Source organism: Macrobrachium nipponense, chromosome 18 (assembly GCF_015104395.2).
Source record: "Macrobrachium nipponense isolate FS-2020 chromosome 18, ASM1510439v2, whole genome shotgun sequence".
NCBI classification, from domain to species: Eukaryota; Metazoa; Arthropoda; class Malacostraca; order Decapoda; family Palaemonidae; genus Macrobrachium; species Macrobrachium nipponense.
Window position 1 is genome coordinate 34,156,764 of NC_087211.1, and position 22,500 is coordinate 34,179,263.

A 22,500-nucleotide genomic window follows, 5' to 3' on the forward strand; every position below is an offset into this window, starting at 1 on the left:
TCCTCAGCAGCTCACTTTTCTCTCCCATCTTTATCTCCTGAACGACTGACTCGGCCGTATCCCTCCTCGCACCCTCGCCTCGCCAGAGTGAATCAGCAGCACCATATGCTTCCAGGGAATCAGTGGAGTCTCCCCTACCAACCCCACATCCTCAGCAGTCCTCCTCTCCTCCTCCTCCTCCCCGCCCGCCCTACGACTGAGCCCAATCATCAGCATATTGTTCCCTGGCACGCATTTCGGCCATTAAAATCTGGTTGGCCCGTCCACAATCCTACCCCTCCGGCAGGTCAAACACCAACACCCTCCCTAAGGCCCGGCCTTCCCGTGGCCATAAGGATGATGACAACGAAGCTATTTGTTGCTATTTGAAGCCTGAACGGCAAATCGATCTGACACTACCTTGATTGTCACGGCGACGGGGAATACTTTCTCTCGAAGCGAGATCTCCTGTATCGAACGCGTATGGAAATGATCGAGCCTTGAGCGAGTCCGATATTATCTTCTGCGATCTCAGTCATGACTTTCCATTTATCCTTAGGCGACCTTTTCCCATCTTCCTCTGGGAATGATCAATTCAAATGAGTTCCTCAATACGGCTCAATGACTTCCATCCGGTGCACGCGGTTTGGTTTGTCGCACCTTCCTCGGTGACAGCGCAATTGCGAAATTTGTTCGCTCTGTCAAATCGTCCCTTTAAACGCCAGGTATCCTGTGCGGTCGCTTCTGTCGCTGTCTGGCTGAATGCAATCAGTTGATTACAGCATCAAAGGCGCTGAGATCCAACGGAATCTCAAATAACACGTTACTGTAATGTCTCACTTTCATTATTCGTTTAATAAACTGCTTCAGGATGGTGCTATAATGTCAAACGTTCAAAAGACCCATCACTTTGAAAAATATAGATTTTGGACAAGGTACATATATACATACATATAAGATATACACACACACACACACACATATATATATATATATATATATATATATATATATATATATATAATATATCCTTCATGTTTAATAGGACTTTAAACCCGTTAGTATTCTTTCGTGTCTCTGTTCACTTCCTGGCTGTTTCGTATAAAGGTTAATATTAATTTCATAATATATATATATATAAATATACATTATGAAATTAATATCAAACTTTATACGAAACGGGCAGCAAGTGAGCAGAGATGCAAGAAAATACGAATGGTTTTAAAGTCCCATTAAACATGAAGGTTGTAGCGGCCTATATACACAAACAGATCTTCAATAAGCACTAACGATATGCCTTTGTTTCCTCTAAAGTTACTAGAACTTGTCATTTACATACTGGTTGTTTAAGGAGTGGTAGCACTCGCTAGAACATGGCCAGGTTAATCTATCAGTACGAGAATCACGGCTAAAAAAGCCCGAAAGATAATGGATCCAAAGAGGTAATATCACTTTTCGGGTCCCTCCAACTTCATTCAGAGAGGAAACGTAAAACATCTTTCTAATTGTAGTAAATTGAATGCAATATTTTGATCACTTCCCGAGAAGGTCGTCTTTTTGGTTCATTATTTATTTTTCATAGAAACTGATCTAATTAATTCGTGACTGTGCTATACTGAAACTGCAGTGTCTTTCATGTTCTTCTTTTGAGCTAGCGGAGAGCTCAATCAGTTCTGAAGAGGCGGTTGTAAAGGCTGGGGGTCACGTTCTTCTTCGATTTATGAGGAAAACGTTGTACTTGTGCCTGGATGGACAATTATTGTTAGCAATACTGGTATCTACAGTTCATATCCAGTAAAGTGCTATTTTTGCTCTTAAACATCACTACGTTGTTTCAAATCTTCACATCGCATCAATTGTTAACTTCAGCTGGAATCTGGCAGTGTTTGTTGATCAGTGATAAGGACGTCAAACTTACTGGTGGTTTTCCGTACTTTTTTATTTGTGATTTGGTCATCTTCTCCCACGGAACTTGTGAAGACATGAGTTTAAATTTCATCCCAGACACGCGTCGCACAACTCATGTACAAACTTTCCAGCAAGCCTATATCGGTCTTGTCAATCATCCTCAATCTATATCTTCTTATATGGTTATATTTGTTTTTTCATGTATACAGAGGTCACCGAGTGTTTTATGCCTCGACATTCTGTATCAGCGACATCAAGATCAAATCTTTGTGGCAGCCTAGAAATAGGATTCAGCGTTTGATGAAACGTTGCAGGGAGGAGGAGGCGACCTCTGTTATCCGAGAGAGTGACTTTCTTCTTGGGTGGTTCTGCCTTCCCAGGAGGGTATCTATTTTTCTAGAGTGGGATGCCATCATTCTACTCGGCATGGGGCCAATTCTGCTCCACAAATCATGTTCCTTATCCCAACTTTCAGCTGAAGATGGTTCGTATAAAGTTAAGTTTGTTTAGAGATCAAAATGTTAAGTTGGTTTGGATTCTCCAATAAACCAAAATCTTCCGTTTGTTGGGAATTAGTAGCAGACTATTTTAGAGTATTTTTGGTGTTAGTAATAGAGTACAAGTTAAATTTTGGCGTTATTAAACAAAACTAGGCGGAAAAGTACCCAAAAGCGACGGGACCTGCACTGCAATACCAACAAAGCGTAACGGTCACTTCCTTAATTAACTACGTAGTACCACAGCAAAGCTTCAACGTCCACCTCTTACTTCGAAGGAGGGATCTTAATACAGAAATGAACATATCCTGTTTCGGCTCGAGATTCAAGTAGTCCTCTTATAAGCAACATCTTCAAGGTCTGTTTGTTGTCATATCATAATTCACCTTTTTTTGTCCACCTATTTTTTGGTCTGGAGAGCCTACGTTGAATAATATCTCATATTTTCCCAGTTGGGGAAATGACGTGGAAACTTGTTTTAGCTGTTTGTTGGTTATCCGCGTTCGAGTCTCGAGCACAACGATACTGTACTTCTTCACATACGTGTAGCTACTCGTCATGCTGGTAATCTATGAGAGAGTCGTATTGGACAACGGACAATCTAAACACTACCAGAAGAGGAATATCATTGTTATGATACAGAGATGTTACAACGCATAAGCATTTTGGGAACGTTGAGTCAAGAAACACCAACAATGGCAAAAACTCATGATTAAAAATGCAAGAGATAAATCGATATATAGAGTAAAACATCTACAGCCAAGCTTCGGAAATCTCTATCCTCCCCGTCTTTCCCTGACACATTTGATCCGTACGAAGCAGATCAGTCATTTTCCTGATTTGACTGGTTCCCTTAAATTGCCAGTTCACCGGCTTCGGCTTATAAATATAAATAATAAAATGACGCTCGAACATTTTAAAGCTCTCTAACAAATAAACATGAAAAAGTATTCAAATATCGCGAATTATTTTATTTTTTTCTAGAACGTTTTGTTACAAATACATGGTAGTTTGTACTTTTTTTCACACTAATATATCAACAGTTTCAATCTTGTTAATCTACCAACCCTGCCTTACATTATAGTACTACATCCATTTATACCCTTTTCAACTCATCCTGATCCTAACCCCACACCCACCCTCTCTCTCTCTCCATTTTGCGACCCTCGGTCTCCATAAAGATGATTCGGTGTTGTTGGAGTCAATTAGTTAATAGTGTGGGTGACGGGGCGGCCAGATGGTAGAAGAGGAATAGACGAAAAGGGAGAGAGAGAGAGAGAGAGAGAGAGAGAGAGAGAGAGAGAGAGAGAGAGAGAGAGAAATAGGACAGGGTAGAGAATAGGGAGGCGGGGGAGGGAGGTGAAAGAAGATAAATGGCCCGGGGAAAGTCGGCGAAGTCTTTCCATCGTGAGGAAGAAGACGTTTGTGAGTGAGGGGGGGTGTGAGGGGAAACTCAGAAGGAATCCGATGGGTGTGCTTTTTTGGGCCCGGATGACATGGCGCGAGAGGAGCTTCCTTCCTTATCATCGGAAGCACAAACGAACAAAGTCTACAAACTGCTCTTTCGAAAAGCCCCTATCATGAATGATTGGTTGAGCTGAAGCCAGTCTTATTCCCGAACGAGTCCTAGGCCAAAGGCAGAGCCAGTAAGCATGGCGAGGTGTTAAAGGAATCAGAAGGATCGGTGTGGACCTCTGCACTCGGTCTAGTAACCGAGACCTACGTCACTACGGTACGGGGAAATAATCTAGGTAGTACAACCAACCATTGCTTCTTATTGGTTAACTTCAGAATAATTCATTTATACCTATGTTCTGCAGTTTCGTTTTTCGTATCATAACCAAAAATGCTAGCTGACAATGCTAAGGAAATATGCAGGATTCGTAACTGATGTTCAACGATTTAAAATCGTGTCAAACAGACCATTTCATTCATCATATTTGAGCAAAAGACATCGTGAAAGCAAGCGCGCATAACGGGCTAACTTTTTGCCCCGCTCAAGCTTCCGCTAATCATGTTAACCCGGGACGGCGAAGTGTAGCCTACCAACCGATTGTCAATTTATCGCTCTAAAACCACTACCAATACTAGATTAAGCTATAACTGCTAGGGCAGGGAGAGAGAGAGAGAGAGATGAAACTCTATGCTTCAAGTAAAGAGAGCATCGACACTGTAAGGTTTTGCTACAGAATTTAATAAAAATAAAGATGAGCCCGTACGCTATCCGAGAGTGGTCCAGGAAAACATATTAAAGTGATGGATGTACAGTCTGTTCGAGACTATATAAAGAGCTAACTACCGTATCCCGTGTTTACAAGGTCTATCATGAGGAGGGCTTTCATTGCTGAGAGAGAGAGAGAGGCTTAACACTAACCACAGTAATTAATTTCCATCATAATTTACCTTAGAACCACGAACGCTCAGGTCATAATGGCAAAAAGGAAAAGATTATGAACTGGTTGGATGGATATTATGAAATCGAATGAATCTTAGAGAGAGAGAGAGAGAGAGAATCGTGTTTGAACCCAGCGTAGACAACACGTAAACGATTAGAGAGGAGAATAAAGGGCTGAAAGAAGGCTCTCCGCCGGTGTCTGAAGATCAGCGTCGCTCTAGAACTGTTATTGATCACTGGCGCTCGCTCTCTCTCTCTCTCTCTCTCTATCTCTCTCTCTTCTCTCTCTCTCATCCCCGGCAGGTACCCTCACGACGGCCAATCACACACCACCTAAAATCCTAAAACCCCTCCCCCTAATGCAATAAGCCAATCAGGCACCGCTATTCACGTCTATGACTTTTGTATCGACCAACCAAAATGGTCCGAGCGACGCCCAACGGTCCCGAGCGATCCCGTCAAGATCACTCGTAACGGCCCGCCCTCCATCTCGACCACTCCTTCCCTTCCTCGTCTCATCTCGCTCGCCCAGTCCGTCGTACTAACATGTCATACCGCTATAGAGAAGGAGAGAGAGAGAGAGAGAAAGGGGAAGATGTCTCCCCTGAATGCTCACTTCCATCTTAGTTGAATACTACTTTCTAATAATATCGAGTTGTGAAGAGCTCGAACTCTGAACAGTCTACTACAGCGTAGTAAGTGATGACAGACGGGATTTATAATTTTCCTAGACTCGGTTTAATGATCACGGTCCTTTCTATGATGATGATTTATCTCTATTTTATCTAGGCTGTTTATTATTCAGGGATTACTCTCGCATGCTTATCTCCGTGATATTTTGGCTATCAGTATCCATCATGCTCTATTCACACACAGAAATTGTATATATTATAAATAATATCTCTCTATCATATATATAATATATATATATATATATATCATATATATTATATAGTATATATATATATATATATATATAGTATATATATATATATGTGTATATATAAATATACAAGTATAATATATATATATTCTATATATACAAATATATATTATATATATATAGTATATATATAATATATATATATATTATATATATATTATATATACAAATATATATAATTATCTATATATATAAATATATATATAATATATTATCTTCTATATACAATATCTATATCTATATATATATATATATATATACATATAGATATATATTAATTTATACATATATCTATTAAACCATATACAAGTTATATATATATATATATATATATATATATATATAACATTACACACACCACACACACACACTACACACACACACACACACACACACACACACATATATATATATATATATATATATATTATAGGATATATAAAAATGTATATAGATACATATATATAGATATTATTTGTCAGAATTTACTTGTCACTATTTTTACCAGATACATATGCAACTGTAATAACCACAATGCCGTCTCAACTTCTCGAGTTCTTTGCTCTTTTGGATACTACAAAGCCTGATGATCCAAGTTCAAAGAATTTTTTTTTCATTTCTTTGAACTTAAATCTTGAGGCTTCGTACGTAGTGACAAGCGTAGCCAAAAAAAGAGCAAAGAATTCAAGAAGTTAAGAGGGCATTGTGGCTATTACAGTTGCATATATATATATATATATATATATATATATATATATATATATATATATATATATATATATATATATATATATGTGTGTGTATATATATATATATAGATATATGTGTGTATATATATATATATATATATATATATATATATATATATATATATATATATATATATATATATATATATATATATATATATACAGATATGTATATGTATATATATATATATATATATATATATATATATATATATATATATATGTATATATATTTATATATATAGGTCGATTCGTATGTGTGCGCGCGCAAGTCTGTAATAGACGAAATAGTGTTCAATGAAAACATCAACTGAAACTACATCAGTTGGTTTAGGTGATGACCGAATCGCTTTTCTCAAAACCTCCTTTAATCTAGCAGTTATATATCACATCAGAGGAAGATCACGAGGAATGGAGAGAGAGAGAGAGAGTTGTGGAAAGGCAAGAAATAGCAAAAACATGCGAGTACTTACATGCGTCGAGCTCTGCAGCAACAAAGAAAACAAAAACACCAAAGTTTGGGTCAGTTTCAAGGAAATGGACATCATCTTTTTCTGTCAGTTATCATCATTCATCTATTCTCATTCATGGATTACTTTTCCTTTCTTATTATGCGTCATCTGTCAGCCATTACCATTGTGCGCTTCTGAACGCTCTTGGCTCCCCGAAACTGATTGCTTAGATGACATGGCAGCGCCAGGCATTGGAGACACAATATTCGGCTTCGTCAATGGGCAGTGGGCAACCTTTTCACTTCATCCATTACTATATGTTTAGTCATAAGTTTATGCTATCTATCTATGTATATATAATATATGTATGTATATAGTTCTATCGCGGGAATTCCAACGTGACACAAAATATGAAGTGTGTTTGGCCACGAAAGGGAAACTACATAAATTGGAACAAGAGATTACTAAGAATGATCGGGTTTACAAACAACATCTAAAATCAGAGGGGTATCATACCAATGTAACATGACCTTGCTACTCATTTTCCATCTTTGCTATGTAGTACAGGCCCTGTTCCGTATCAAGTTTCAGAATATCTTATAAAACTGCTCTCGTCGCCGTCAGGAGCTACGCAGATCAGACGCCCTTTTCGTGGAGTCAAGCCCCCCAGCAGAAAAATGGAACGGCATCACGATCAATCGAATCCCGGCTCCAGATTAGTCAGTTTCGAGGTTTCTTTCATAAAAATGCCAATCGAAGGCCCATTAGAATATAGAAAATGAATGATTCAGGTTCGTTGACCATTATCAGTCTGTCAAGTTTTCGAATGAACTAGATTGTCTATTTGTACTGTAAGTTCATTTTAAACGGAAAATCGCTACACAAAAGTTCGGTTTAGCATTGGGTGACCCTCCACCACCAGTTCCCTCAGATTTATATTTAGATTCTGTTTTCTTTTTAGTATTCAATCCTAAGATCATTCCTATACCTATGGCAAGGTTTCGGTATGCAGACGATATTTTTGGGTACTATGCTTAAAGACGGAGATATAAATAAACTTTTGGAATAACTGAAATAGCAAATCCGTCTGTCAAATTAACCCTACAAATAGGGTGTGAAAATTTTCAGTGTGAATTTTTGTATAAAAGCCACATAATTTAACTCGAGTACGTTATTTTTAAGAATCAAATTAACACAAACCTAAGTATTCTCTTCAATGTTCCTGCGAACGTTAATTATTGTCAGTCCTGAATTCATGTAATGAAGTAGTGAACATTTGGATAATAATTAGACTTATGTTAACAATTTCATATTTCGAATAATTGTGCAATAAAAATGGTGAAGACTTTACTAAAAGTAACAGGAAGCTAGAATTGCTTTTGAACATTTGCTTATTTTTATCAGCTACGAACCCATGAAATCATTGCTGAAAATATTCAGTGCATAAGCAATTCATCCAACAATATTATGTACTGTAAAACACACGGTTTTAAGAAATTGTCGTACCCGAGTAGTTACATTGTTTTCAAAATCTCAGTTATGGACTGTAATTTGTTTTATTTAAATCGAACGTTCAAGGATTTAAATGTCCGAATAAATCAACATTCAGGCCAGAATTAGCCATAGGAATTATGTTGCTTTTGTGCACTTGAGCGGAAAATCACAGAAGACTGATAGCTTTCATAATATTATAATAAAAAATGTAAAAATATTGTTTACAGACAACCCTTAGACTCGGCATCAAACGGTCAAGAAGGTCATGTAATATTTATCTAAGTGCAGGTCTAGACAACCTTGACCCCATTCTGCACAAGATTTTCAATAACAATTGCTGATGCTGAATCCAGTGCTGGAATTAATCCTGGACAGATGTTCTTCGCCTGAAGAGCAGCTGTCTTAAATGTAATGACTTTGGTTTTGGGTTATATACCCCTAAGTCTTAGTTGTTTGTCAAACCGATTTCATTTGTAATCTTTTCTTCTACTACGGTATGGAGTTCGCTTGAAAATGCTTTAAAAAAAAAGGCTAAAGAACTTGCAATCCGGTTTGTTCTACTCTCCTTGTAGCCATGTACTCTGTCTCACATAAATAAATACATTATATATACTTATATATATATATTTATATAATATATATATATATATATATATATATATATATATATATATATATAATGTAGTTATATATGTCTTTGTTGATTTAAAATAAGCTTCACATCAAAAAGAATAGTAAGATCCCTTAGTATGCGACAGATGACTTTGTATTAATCTATTCTTTCAATTTTACGAGAAAAATAGCTTCAAATTCCATGAATCTTGAGCTGTTGTCCCATGAAGGACGGATGTTGTGTCTCAAATGCCAAGAAATTCAATTTGAAAATGGCTTTTCTTCAGGGGTTGGGGGAGATGATAAAGGGATGAATTTATGGACTCTACGTGGAAGTAGGCATTTCTTAAAATTAGTTTTTACAGGAATTTACAAATGAGAAAATTCTACTTTGAAAATGAAGATTTCTCCAAAACCTTTCTCTGAGATTTAGATAAACTGGTGAAATTTCCCAGTGAAACAGGGTGGCGGTTTCATTTCTACTTTCAGTGTCTTGGAGTGAGAGACTTATCTTCACTTTGAAAGCGAGGATTTATTATCTGAGGTGGAGGAGAGTTGGGAAGTGATTGGTATTGACTGACGATCGAAGGAATGTTCAGGGAATGGGAGGGACAGGGAAAAATGAAGGGGAGTTGACTGGCAAGGTTACAAGAAGAGTTGAAGACATTTTGAGATCATCAATTAAGGATAAATTACACCCAGGTGGCAGCACAGAGAAGAGAGCTGAACTATGGTGAGGAAAAACTTTCCCTGATAATGGCACTGAATAGAGGAAGCATGAAATAAATTCCCTGAGGAAATGAATAAACCTAAAATACATTTTCATATGGATTCAACACAATCCATTTTTCAGAGACAAAAAAAATAAATAAAAAGAATTAGAAAAACGTTGCAAAGAAATCAATTCAGATTAAGTGTTCTGACAGAAGAAACTCGAGACGCTCTCCTGCGAGAGCAATGTTCTAAAGCACTATTGACAAGATGAAACTCCAAAGCCAATTTGTCAGAGAGAGAAGAAACTCTGAACACAAATCTCGTCTCCACTTACGTGAGTCAAGGTCGAGGTCGGCATCGCTCTTGTCGTCGTCTCTCCGCTTCTCTCGCCCCCCGGTTTTCATAGACCGGAAGTACTGGCCCCACCGCGTCCGGCCGGCGTCTTTTTTGAGTCGCTTCTCTTTGGCCCGCCTGTTTTGGGGAGAGCAGGGATGATGCACGGACAACTCTCAATATTGCACATATAGGTTTATGTTAGAGTGCCTACCTATATTTATATATACTTACATATATATACATATACATATATATATATATATATATATATATATATGTATGTATGTATGTATGTAGTATAATATATATGTGTGTGTGTGTGGCCAAATATTATATCACACACACACACACCACACACACACACACACACACATATATATATATATATATATATATATATATATATATAATGTGTGTGTGTGTGGTGTGTGTGTGTGTATGTATATATACACATATATATATATATAATATACATATATATTTTTATTAGTTCAATAAAATTCAAATATTTCAGTACTAAATACATGAACGTCTCTGGGAAGAGTCATGGCAGTGGACCAGTTCAGGTTTTGTGGGATTCGTAATGTGATTCTAAAATCATGCAATACTGGTCATCAATGACGCCTCTCTGCGGACGTCATGACTGTAATTCATCGCCATTCAAGAAGGCTGGAAATTCTCAGACGCCCTTTTATAAGGTTAACGGGGACAAAATGCAAAAAATCTGATATATTCGCTGCTCATCTTCTCCTTGATTGTCTTGATATTGTGCTCCCACAGGAAAGTCGAGAAACATGAGGTAATATATACGGATACATATAAAACATCATACCTGCATACAGCTATAAATATCTCATATATGTATAAATGTATATATATATTATAATATTATTATATATATATATATTATATAGATATATATATATAGTATATATCACATATATATCATATACCCTCACTATATTATAATTATATATATTATATTAATATATATCACTATTAATACTATATGGAGGAGTATACTATAATTATTATATATAAAATATATACATATACACAGTGAATTTAAATGAAAACTAAGCCACCAATATCATCACTGCCTTAAACGAACAGGCGGGCGTATTTAGCGAAACAAAATATATCCTATATAAACAACCAAATTCCTAACTCTGCTAAGAAAACTACCAAACTATACAGAAGGTTATATGGAAGGTAAAGCTTTATTTGCAGCTCCTTAATTAATAATATGTCTTCATCATCACCACCATCGCCACACTGACGCTTTATCCGGTCGAACAAGGCGTGATCCGACCTCCAGCTTAAGATTTTCCCCTACCGCATAAGTTATGAACATCATATTCCTAACTTTTAACGTAAATTAATGCGCGCTAAAGTCTATGGTCAAATAGAGCCTTGTTCCACCAATGAAAATTTAAATGAATAGGCTATATTTCATTTGAAATCATTTTTCTGTACTGTTCAGCATGCACTTTATTTAGTTTTTACATTTTTATTCTAAAAAAATAAATCATAAATATCCTTTTTCAGACCCTTTTAGGCTCTTCCATTGATCTTTCCTACCCCTGCAACAACCATAAAGTATTTTGTGGACTTACTCCTCGAGTAAGCGAAAATACTTGTCTTCATTTGCACGAAAGGTGACACGAATACATTTACAAGATAAAATAAGATATAATACAGCCGATCTTATCTTTTAAATGTGTTCATGTCGCATTTATAAGATAGCATTGGCTGTATCAAGAATAGACAGCTGATCTTATCTCAATTTACAAGATAAGACCGGCTGTCTATTTATGATACAGCCGATCTTATCTTGTAAATGTACCACGAACGCTCTTTTATATTATCTTATCTTACAAGATAAGATCGGCTGTATCATCAATAGACAGCTGATTTTATGTTATCTTATCTTATCTAATCTTACAAGATAAGATCGGCTGCAGCATCAACAGACATACTGCTCATATCGGAAAGAATAGGCCAGTTGTTCTACAAAGCGTCCGTCACAGTGTCAAAATCCGTGAGATGACCGCTGATGCAGACTTGTCTCGTGACGTCAGCCAAAAGGCTTAATGTGTTCATGAGACGTCCGTGGCGATTGTATCTGCAACGTGTGTCCATGCAGCTGACAGATGCTGCGTTCACCACACTCCTGCTTTTGAAGGTCCACGTGTACATCATTGCTCACAAGGTCCACAGGAGGAGATGCCCTACGATGGGCTGAGTCTTTGGTCACTCTGATGTCACTCGCAATTTCTTTTGGTCGTCATATTTTTGTGATGAGGTTGCGAGCCTCGTGTCCCTCTCTCACCCTATAAGAATTAACCATAGCCGGTTATCTACCAAGTACATAGTTGACTCCTTAGGTCCTAAGGGGCACATCGAATTCAACGGAATATCCGAATGTTGGATGGCAATACACAAGCACAAGCAAGCGCCAACACACGAAAACACACACACACACACATACACACACAACAACACACACACATATATATTAAATTTACGTTTTCCTTAAAACTTTTTGTTGAAGATTATGTACTTTGCAATACTGCTCACATTCTAGCGAAGTTTTTTACCTGAAGTTTATGTGACAGGTGTTTGGAGTATATTTTATACGTATAATATATATATATAATATATATATATATATCTATATATATATTATATATATGTGTGTGTGTGTGTGTGTGTGTGTGTATGTATATATAATAATATATTATATATATATATATATATCGTATATAATAATATATAAGGAATGTAGAGATCTAATCGAAAAAAAACATTATAAAATATATATTTAGCAATATATATATATATTCTATATATATATAATATATATAATATACACACATACGTGTATATATATACACGTATGTGTATTCTCCAAACACCTGTCACATAACATCAGATGAAACTACGCTAAAACGAAAGCGAGCAGTATTTCAGAGTACATAATCTTAAACGAAAAGCTTGAAGGAAAAGGCCAAGTTAATGAACCTGGCCTGGCTTCAGGAGAAATACAACTTCCAAAAGGAGTGACGACGTGTGGTCAGTGTTGAGGACGAGAAAGGGTTGCTCTCTCATATGAAAACGGATTTGTATTCGTCACTTATATTTCAACTTGTTTTACTTTCTCACGTTTCTAGTCGCGCTGATACTCTGCAGCACTTACGTATTCTGACACAAAAGCTTGAACGTCATTAGTATTGTTATCAAGAGACTGCAATGTCCTTTAAAACAGAACAATAATGAGAAACGAGAAAAGCTTTGATGTTGTCTCGAAACCACACAGAGCGAATCACTTGTCACATGGAACGGAATGGAACATTGCGCCAAGTTTCGTCAAATCCGTTGATTAGTTAACTTAATCAAATACTGAGAACAATCAAATGCGGACAAATAATTCTTACGTCACGTCGTTAAAGAGTTTGTCAGAAAAGACAACGGACGTCATCTGTCTGTAAGCTGCAACCACGTGCCTCGAACATGAGAGAGAGAGAGAGAGAGAGAGAGAGAGAGAGAGAGAGTCGGCACCTAAGTGCCAATGGATATATCAGCCTCGCGATGATCTATTTACTCTTTGAAGAAACTGAGTCTTCCTATAAACCGTCGCTTCGCTGAAATGCAACCGCTGGTTTTCTCTGGCCCTGCCACTCAGCCAGAGAGGAGTGCACTGAGGAATAAGGATAATCAACGACTTCCTTCGGTCCTTTACTATAAAAAGAGGGTAAGTGGGTTTTGTTCACGATAGGCGAGAGAGATTAGGAAGTGCCCCTAGCATTCGCGATTCCCTACAAGTGGCAATCAAGCCAAATAAAGTGTAAATTTGATACTGCCGTTAGTGGTTACCTAACCAAGAACTAACTAGACCTAAGTTCCTTAACTGAATAGAGGGTAAGCAGCTCAATGCTCATGTTACGGTCTAACATTTGCTCATGTTCCCCGTTCAAAGACAGACTAAATCCAATATTACTGAACTTGGCACTATAACGAACGCAAGATGGTATTCTTTATCTGAAGCGCGGCTTCAGTTTATGTTACTGTTGTTGCAACTTTAGGAAAGCGCAGGGGACAGGCGAATGTAAAAAGAAAAAAAAAGTCACCATCTCCCCACCCCCTCAAAAGCGGACAACTGTCCTCAGAATAAAAGAACGTGAATAAATAAAAACTACTCAAAAACTAAATAGCCATTCGATCTCCAACCCCTCCCCACCCCCTCCCCCAACGACTACGGAAAAAAAGGCATCCAGTGACTTACGGAAAATAGCAGCCAAAATGTTATGCCTGTATCTTACGTCACGTAGAATGGCAATCGCTATAAAAGGTAAAACTGATCACTTAGAAAGAGGGACCGAGGGCTGAACTGCAGGAGTAGGAAGGGGTAGTAGGGGAGGGGACCAGTGGGATGAGGAGGAGGGGAAGGAAAAATATCGAGCCGATTCCGTATTTTGAAAGAAGGGCTGAGTCGCGATTAAACATTCCATTAGCAGATTATTTATCAGGAGCCTAAAAGAGGAAAAACTCAGAGAGAGAGAGAGAGAGAGAGAGAGAGAGAGAGAGAGAGAGAGAGAGAGAGAGAAGTTAGTTAAATCTGGTGGTCTATAAAATATGCTACGATAAAAAGTAAGGGAAAATTACAACGAGGAAGGGGGAGAGAGTGAGAAATGAGAGGACATCAGAAAAAGGAGCCAGTGAATATAAAGAAAACATGGAGAGGAAGACAAATGAAAGAGAAGGAAATGCCAGGTTTCTCCAGGTCTCAATTGCTTATCCGCTCCACAGGAGAAATTTAAGCGTCCGCTGATTTCTCTATCCGCCATTTTTCTCTTCGGGGCCAAAAGGAGGGACAGAAAAAGGGGGAGACACAATTCTCTCAGCTCATTTCCTGAGGGCTGTCTGGATGGACAGAGGCACTCACACAAATCATTTGTTATTCATTCAGAGAGAGAGAGAGAGAGAGAGAGAGAGAGAGAGAGAGAGAGAGCAATTTCGATTATTGGAAACATTGAAAGGTGGGACGGCATAAGTGAGGGGGCAATCCCCACCCGACTCCCCGAGGGTGAAGAGCCACTGAAGCCCCCACCCCTCCACCAACGATTTCCCAAGATCCCGGGTCAGCGATGCCTTCGCCCTGAACGCAGCGCCGAAATTGGGCACCAGCAATCGAGAGCAATGAAGTGGAATTACGACGCGGCGCCTCAGCTCTCTTGGTGTCGTTAGAATGAATAGGACTTCTTGGCTAAGAGGCTGAAAACGCCGATTTTCACATGACAAGCATCGTGGAAATCTGCTTTTTGTCTTTTATCATTGCACCTATTAATTATCAGTCATTATTCTACCCCTTGCATTTAAAATGTATTCTTCACGTTAAAAACAGTTACAGTAATAGAATAGACACTGAAAAACGCCCTCAAACACCTACTAAGCATCCTAAAAGAGAGATAAGCCGTAATGCATCATACCATTCATATTCATGCTGTATTAGAGGTCCTGCTCACTGCGTCAACTCAGTTATTCCTGCCACAAGAACTGAACAGAGATCCAAAACTGCGCCTCTCTTCATCATTCACATTCGACCATAGCGAAACCAAACACTCACCTCATTCTACAATTCATGATCACGAGACATTCGGCTGCTGTCTGGGTGAAGAAATACAGGTGTATGTTTCAGAACATGAAGTGGAGAAGGTCGAGGAGGGAGAGGGACAGGGAGAAAGTCAATAGTTTCCACGCACGCATGGTATAAATAAGTCTCTTGTTGATATCAGTTATGAATATGTACAATTGGAATAAATTATTACTTCGTGACAGCATTACCTTCAGAATAATAATAATAATAATAATTAATAGTTTCGAGATGGTTTCCACCGGAGGATGGTCTATATCGGAGGCGGCGAAGGTCGCTGTCACCGTCTAAGATTTTTCGCTCCTTACGATCTGCTGACGTTGGGTGCACTGCCTCGTTCCCTCCTGTAATGTTGGTATACCGGGCCTTCTTGTAGGTGAAGAAGGGCGATCCTCTTGGAGAGTCGAGTCGTAGTCATACATTAGTACGAATGGCAGCACCCATTCTCAGGGCACGATATTTGGTAAACCACTCCTTTCCTTTTCATGGGATCGTCGCTTGCGACGGGGCTGTTCCTCACGAGGCACTGGCTGGGCAGTCTTCCGATCCTTGCAGTTGATCGTAAGGTCGACTGTTTTGTCTGTTTCGGTGGGTTTTACATGGTTGCCAATAATGTTCTTCGGGTTACTTCGTCTTTCTTGTACTCGGTGTTCATGTAGCCCCTGTAGAACAATCCAATGGTCATCTCACTTTTGCTGGGGGCGTGGTTCTCCTGACGATACCACCTGTCGACGGCATTTCTTGTCACCCTGGCAACGTGGCGGTAAGAATATCCGTTATCCACCATGGTTTGGGCGGCGTTCGAGCTCATCGGAAGTGGTACTCTAAGCAGAAGTGAGAGGGCACCACGAACGTAGGTGTTCATGACCGAAGATTTACATGTTTCCGGACATTCATTATTGCCGATGAGGCAGAGCCCGATGTTGGTGGGCTTTCGGTGGACCTGTGCGTGGAAGCCTTGGGGAGTGCTGGCGACACAGGCAGGCGTCCTAAATGGGAGTGGTGCCACCCACACTTCTCTCCACCGAAGCGGAGAACCGATTCCTCCTCAAAGGTGCGCCTCAAAGTCTCCAGTTCTTCTTCGTCGGAGACAATTTTAAATGTAACAGTCTTTATTATTATTATTATTATTATTACTCCATGATAAATATTTTCCATGCCTCTGACTGGGGCAAACAGAAGCTTGATAATGGAGTAGTATAATAATGGAAAAACAGAGAAATGAAGGGGAAATTCCCACAGAGTCTGGTAAGTGAAACCTTATCAAAACCAAGGACAAAGAAGAGACAAAATGACCCACTTCATTTCATCACAGCCTTTTGGGGTATTTTATGAAGGATATATTAAAAATCGCTGCTACTAGACACTGAAAATACGCGCAAATCTTGTGTTTGAGGCTGTAATCCGTCATTAGCTACTATTGAGGCGCATCTACAGTTATCTGAAATTATATTTTTTCCCAAATGATAACGTAGTCATTCACTGTAGGCACTGAATCGAACGAAATTTAGTTTACCACAGAGTAGCAGCAGCATAATCTTCATATGACGAGGTTTGCCCGTAGTTAAAAAAAGAAATAAATAAATAATGCAAGCATGATGCCGAATCTAAATTTAGGCTACACAGTGAACTTGTAACCTAGAAGACCAGGTCAAGGCCAAATTTTGAGGATCGAGTAAAAAGGTCAGTCAGAGGTCATTAAATCGTCTAATCACCGAAATCTACAACCAAAATGTGAAAAAGGGCAAACTAGAATTTTAAAAAAATAACCTTTACCGTACGGAACTGATAATGATTCATAAAAAGCGAAGCAAAAGCTTTATCATTGATGGGAGATGATACAAAGGCAATTTTTGGTTATAGATAAACAATCACATATATGGATAACTATTCACACATTCATATATATATATATATATATATATATATATATATATATATATATATATATATATATATATATGTGTGTGTGTGTGTGTGTGTGTTGGGTGTGTGTGTGTGTGTGGGTGTGTGTGTGTACCTTACTATCCCCAATGCCTCTTAAACTTCTCGAGTTCCTCAAAATTTGGAAAAGCTTGTCACCACTTAGCCTAGATCCCAATAAAGAAAGGAAGAAATTCTGACACCCGGCCATGTTGTGATTGGCGTCAGGAGCATCAAACCAAGGTAACAGTCCTCCACCTGGCCAGGCAGATGAACGTTGCCTCGTCCTGATGCCCCGGAGACGATTTGAAACTTTGCCTTGGTGTCGCCATCTTGATTATCAAAATTACATAAGTATCTGGTAAAACGTGACGCAGTAGATCCTCTACACTCTCTCTCTTTTCTCTCTCTCTCTCTCTCTCTCTCTCTTCTCTATATATATATTAATATATATATGTGTGTGTGTGTGTGGTGTGTTGCGCGTGTGTGTCTGTGTGTATGTATATATATTATATAGTGTGTGTGTGTTTGTGTGTACAAATATATCTATATCCTAATAAGATATGTGTAATATATAATATATATATATTATATATATATATATATAATATATATATATATGTATATAATATAATATATATAGATATATATATATATATATATATAATATATATAGATATATATGATATATATATATATATATATGATATCACATCACCGTGATTCATATAAATCATTCGAGCTACAAATGTCCTTTAATATCTAATTCGCTCTACCTCGGAATTGATATATTTTCATATATGTACCAAAGGGGAATTTTTAGTTGATAATAATTTCGTCTCCCCTCAAGGGATCGAACACCACCGTCCAACGGACAGGAATGAAATCAGGACCGACAGTGACATTAGCGATTCGGCTATCGCTAACGTCACTGTCGGTCCTGATTTCGTTCCTGTCCGTTGGACGTTGGTTCGATCCCATGAGAGGACGAAATTATTATCAACTAAAAATTCCCCTTCGGTACATATATGAAAAATGTATCAATTCCGAGGGTAGAGCGAATTAGATATTAAAGGACATTTGTAGCTCGAATAATATATATATATATATATATATATATATATATATATATATATATATATATATATATATATATAAAATATATAACCAACGATGTAGATTTCATGCGCGAACAGCAAGACATGTAGAGCCTTAATATGTAAGTTTTCCAACAAGGAGCAAGAATTATCAAAGGGCAGGAGGGAATATTCCAACAGTGGCCCTATGAGTAGTTTCTCGAGATTAAAAGTCTCTGCAGTGACCCAGCATAGACACTAAACCTACATGTACTACGAAAGAGACACACACACATGTACGTACACTTTCCCTCTCTGGAGATGAATGCAATGAATGTTCTCTGTTCTTTAATGAAGGACGTAACGTGTTCATTTACCTGTTTTGAAACCAGACCTGCACAACCCTCATGTCAAGGCCGAGCGTCTGAGAGAGTTGCTCCCTAACGTGGCGAGCGGGTTTCGGGCTCTCTTTGTACGCCTGTTTGAGTTGCTCCAACTGTCGCGCCGAGATGGTGGTACGGGGTCGTTTGTTTGTCGCGTCGCCTTCTGCAACAAACGAACGTCAAAGAAAACCGACCGTCAGTCAAACAAGTTCTTCAAAAGGAAGCCCAAAGACCCACAATCAAACATTTTGTCACAATAGCAATCATCTATCTTTACTTTAAGGTTTATACTGATATGATTCCTCTGCGGATTTGACTGGTCCCATCATGAAAGGGGCGTTGCCTTTGAGATGAATTTCCAATGACATTCAAGGGGACAAGATCATGGAGGAAATGCTCAAGGTTTAATTGGATCATGAATCAATTTGACTGAAGATTCGATTCGTTCTAATGTTTAAATTTAAGTGGTGTGATGAAACTAAGGAAAATGACTGTCAGTCTTAAAATAAAGATAAATAAAGATAGTCTATCTGATACTTATTTCTTTAAAGAGGTCAAAAAACCAAAATTCATGTTTAAGCTACTGTCAATAGGGACTTCTGAAAACTCAAAGACAACAACATTAGAGACAAAACAAAAGAGATTATGGGAGTTTATTAAAGTGACAACCATATCAGTCTGACTCTTTGAATAAGGACATAAAGTGTTATCATTACAAAGAAAACAAGGAAATAAGGAAACTAAAAAAAAAGGTAAGGTAAAATGAGGAAGAGTAACTGAAAGATGGCTGGTAGAAGCCATAGAGTTTTACGAGGTACTACATCCCCGAGAGCAACTGGCAACAAGCTTCTTGGACACTTAGTTAGTTATAGGCCATGCGTCACTATTCATTCTCCTTGAAGTGCTGACATTCAAGACATTTACTCTCAACAGACTAAAAAAAATGAACATCACGGAATGAGTGAGAGGCAATTATAATTCTCAAAAAGGGAGATTGTGTACAATATATCGCACAGGAGGCGTGGTTGGGAGCAAACAGGGTTGTTTAGAGGAGCTAAGATCATACAAAAGGGTTTGGGAATAAAAAAAGAAAGATTTCATAAAATCTCTCTATTTCTCTTTCTCTCTCTCACTCTCTCTCTCTCTCTCTTTCGGCTAATATATTTTTACTATCGTCTGACAAGAGGTACGTGCAAGTCTGGCTTTTGCTTCTGACACTGAGACAAGACTGCTTCTGGAAGATTCACTTCAGAACTCGCTTGGAAAGTCCGACATTCCTAGAGCGCCCAATTATACTCACTTGTTGAACGCGGTCACCGTCTTAAGTCTACGTAGTTAAGAACAATGGTCATACTTGCCTTTGGTAAGAACAGATCTGAGGTAGATTTCAATGCAAACATATTTCGCGGCGCCATATTTACATCTCGAGCCGTTCTGCTCCGTAACGGAGAAATTCGTGCCAGCTCAAAACTTCATTCCGAAAACAGGGAAACGTGAGCGTCGTGTGAGAATCTTTCTTTGAAACTTCTCCTGACTCTTATTGTCATCACGGAGCTTTCTGCAGCTCGGTAAGTGAAACTATCATTGGGGGGAAATCAAAATTCAGAGAAAACAAAAGTGAAATCTAAAGCTTCAAGCAAAACATTTGACTCCAACTCATCTCAGCTCAGATTGAACACAATGATCAGTATTCGTTCCTCTGAAACCACAACGAATGACTGTCGATGGATCCGTAGCTTTTGTCATGGCATGAGGGTTGGTTTCTTTCGTGCGAATGAATTGGATATTATAATTTGCCCCTCATTATTTTGCATTACGCGCAACAACAGAAGAGTGTTTTAGTTCAGCACTACTCTATAATGCAGGTACTATACAACTATAATGCCTAGGTGATTCTTCCTAAGGATAGTGAGTCTATGTCTAATTGTCTCACGTGAGTCTATGTCTAATTTTCACATGTGAGTCTGTCTAATTTTTTTCATGCGTTGCGTACTCCGTTCCATCGCAAGAATGAGTTGCTATCCATCCAACTGAGCTCATGAAAAAGAAGAAGAAGAAGAAGAAGAAGAAGAAGAAGAGGAGGAGGAGGAGGAGGAGAGAGGAGTAGGAGCCATCACCGCTCACCAAAATCCGCTAAAATACTCGAGGCAAATCTATCTAGAGACGACGAACAGAAGAAGAAACAGCAGCAGAGGAAGAGGCCTGTCCAAGAGAGACAGTCAGTCGCACGGCTAAAATAGTATAGAAATCTAAGACGGAAACGCAGTGTCATGCATTTGTCTAAAAGGTGCTCTTGTTTTTTATGACTATAGACACAACGCGTGCTTTCCACCGTTACATTATTTTTTATTTTATTTTCCCGTCATCAACATCAATCTATTTTTTTTAATCAATGTTGTGATCTAAAGTGTACATTGATATGTGAATGCAAAGAAACCAGAAAGGAAATGTTTCGTCTGTCTGTTCTCTAACTTTAGCATCACTGGACAGAGCCATTTCTGGTGCAGAGCTACAGGTAGACAGACATCTAGATATCCGACAAGACTCCCACAGCTGTGTACAAGACTCCCAGAGCAGTGTTGTCGCGGCTACCAGCTATACTGAATGCCGATTCTACAGTGTATTGGTGCCACCAGGATCACTGTATCCCCATCTTTTAATTAGGCTTTCGGGATACAAAGAGGGAAGATACCAAATGCAAGCGAGGCGCTTTGCTCTTCAGGCAGTGGATCTAGAAAGGTTCTCTTCTCAGCGGGATGGGTTCACTTACTAGGATTTCTTTAGGAGTTCAAGGCCTTCAACGGCAATCTGACTGATTATTTATATTTAAACACAATAATACTATTGGATCATCTGCTCCAGTTACGATTTGAAATTATAAGAGAATGCATTGGTTTTTAACGATTGGACAAAGGTGAATCTAAACGTTTTATTTTAAAGTATGAATAATCTTTTTTTTTAATCTTAGTTTTTTTTTTTTTTTTTTTTTTGTAGCATTCGTCTTTTTTTTCAAACTTGATTCTGAATGAACTACTATCTTTGGAGGGAAGCTTTATAAATTCATTATTTTGATTAACACTTATATGGTGGTAAGAAATTCTTTAGTTTAATTTAGGGCGTATTCTATTTTTATTTATTTATCATTATTTTTTTTTTTTGCATGTGAGTGCAGATGTGGGGGGTGGGGGTGTGTGTGGGAGCACCAAGTTTGTCAAATAAGACTGGGGTTTGCCAGCGGGGGTCCGGGTGGCACATTTTCAGTAGCTGTACCAGACGTACCTGTTTTGAAACCAGACTTGCACGACTCTCATGTCGAGGCCCGTGTCTGCCGAAAGTTGTTCTCGGACGTGGCGGGGGGGCTTCGAGCACTTGCTGTAAGCGGCCTT

At 38.4% G+C, this 22,500-nt stretch overlaps 1 protein-coding gene across 9 annotated transcripts in view; it reads right to left on the reverse strand.

Moving 5' to 3' along the window:
* LOC135196957 (LIM/homeobox protein Lhx3-like) overlaps positions 1-22,500 on the reverse strand; it is a 314,229-nt gene that overhangs the window by 11,561 nt on the left and 280,168 nt on the right. For 7 of the 9 annotated variants that reach the window (XM_064223815.1, XM_064223809.1, XM_064223810.1 and 4 more), the window contains exons 4-5: positions 19,109-19,277; positions 10,078-10,214 (exon numbers count right to left, since the gene is read on the reverse strand). In XM_064223815.1, coding sequence (XP_064079885.1) covers positions 10,078-10,214; positions 19,109-19,277 — 306 coding nt within the window. Of the gene's footprint in view, positions 1-10,077; positions 10,215-19,108; positions 19,278-22,393 lie in introns of all 9 variants that reach the window. The other 2 variants (XM_064223812.1, XM_064223807.1) reach the window with 1 other exon arrangement.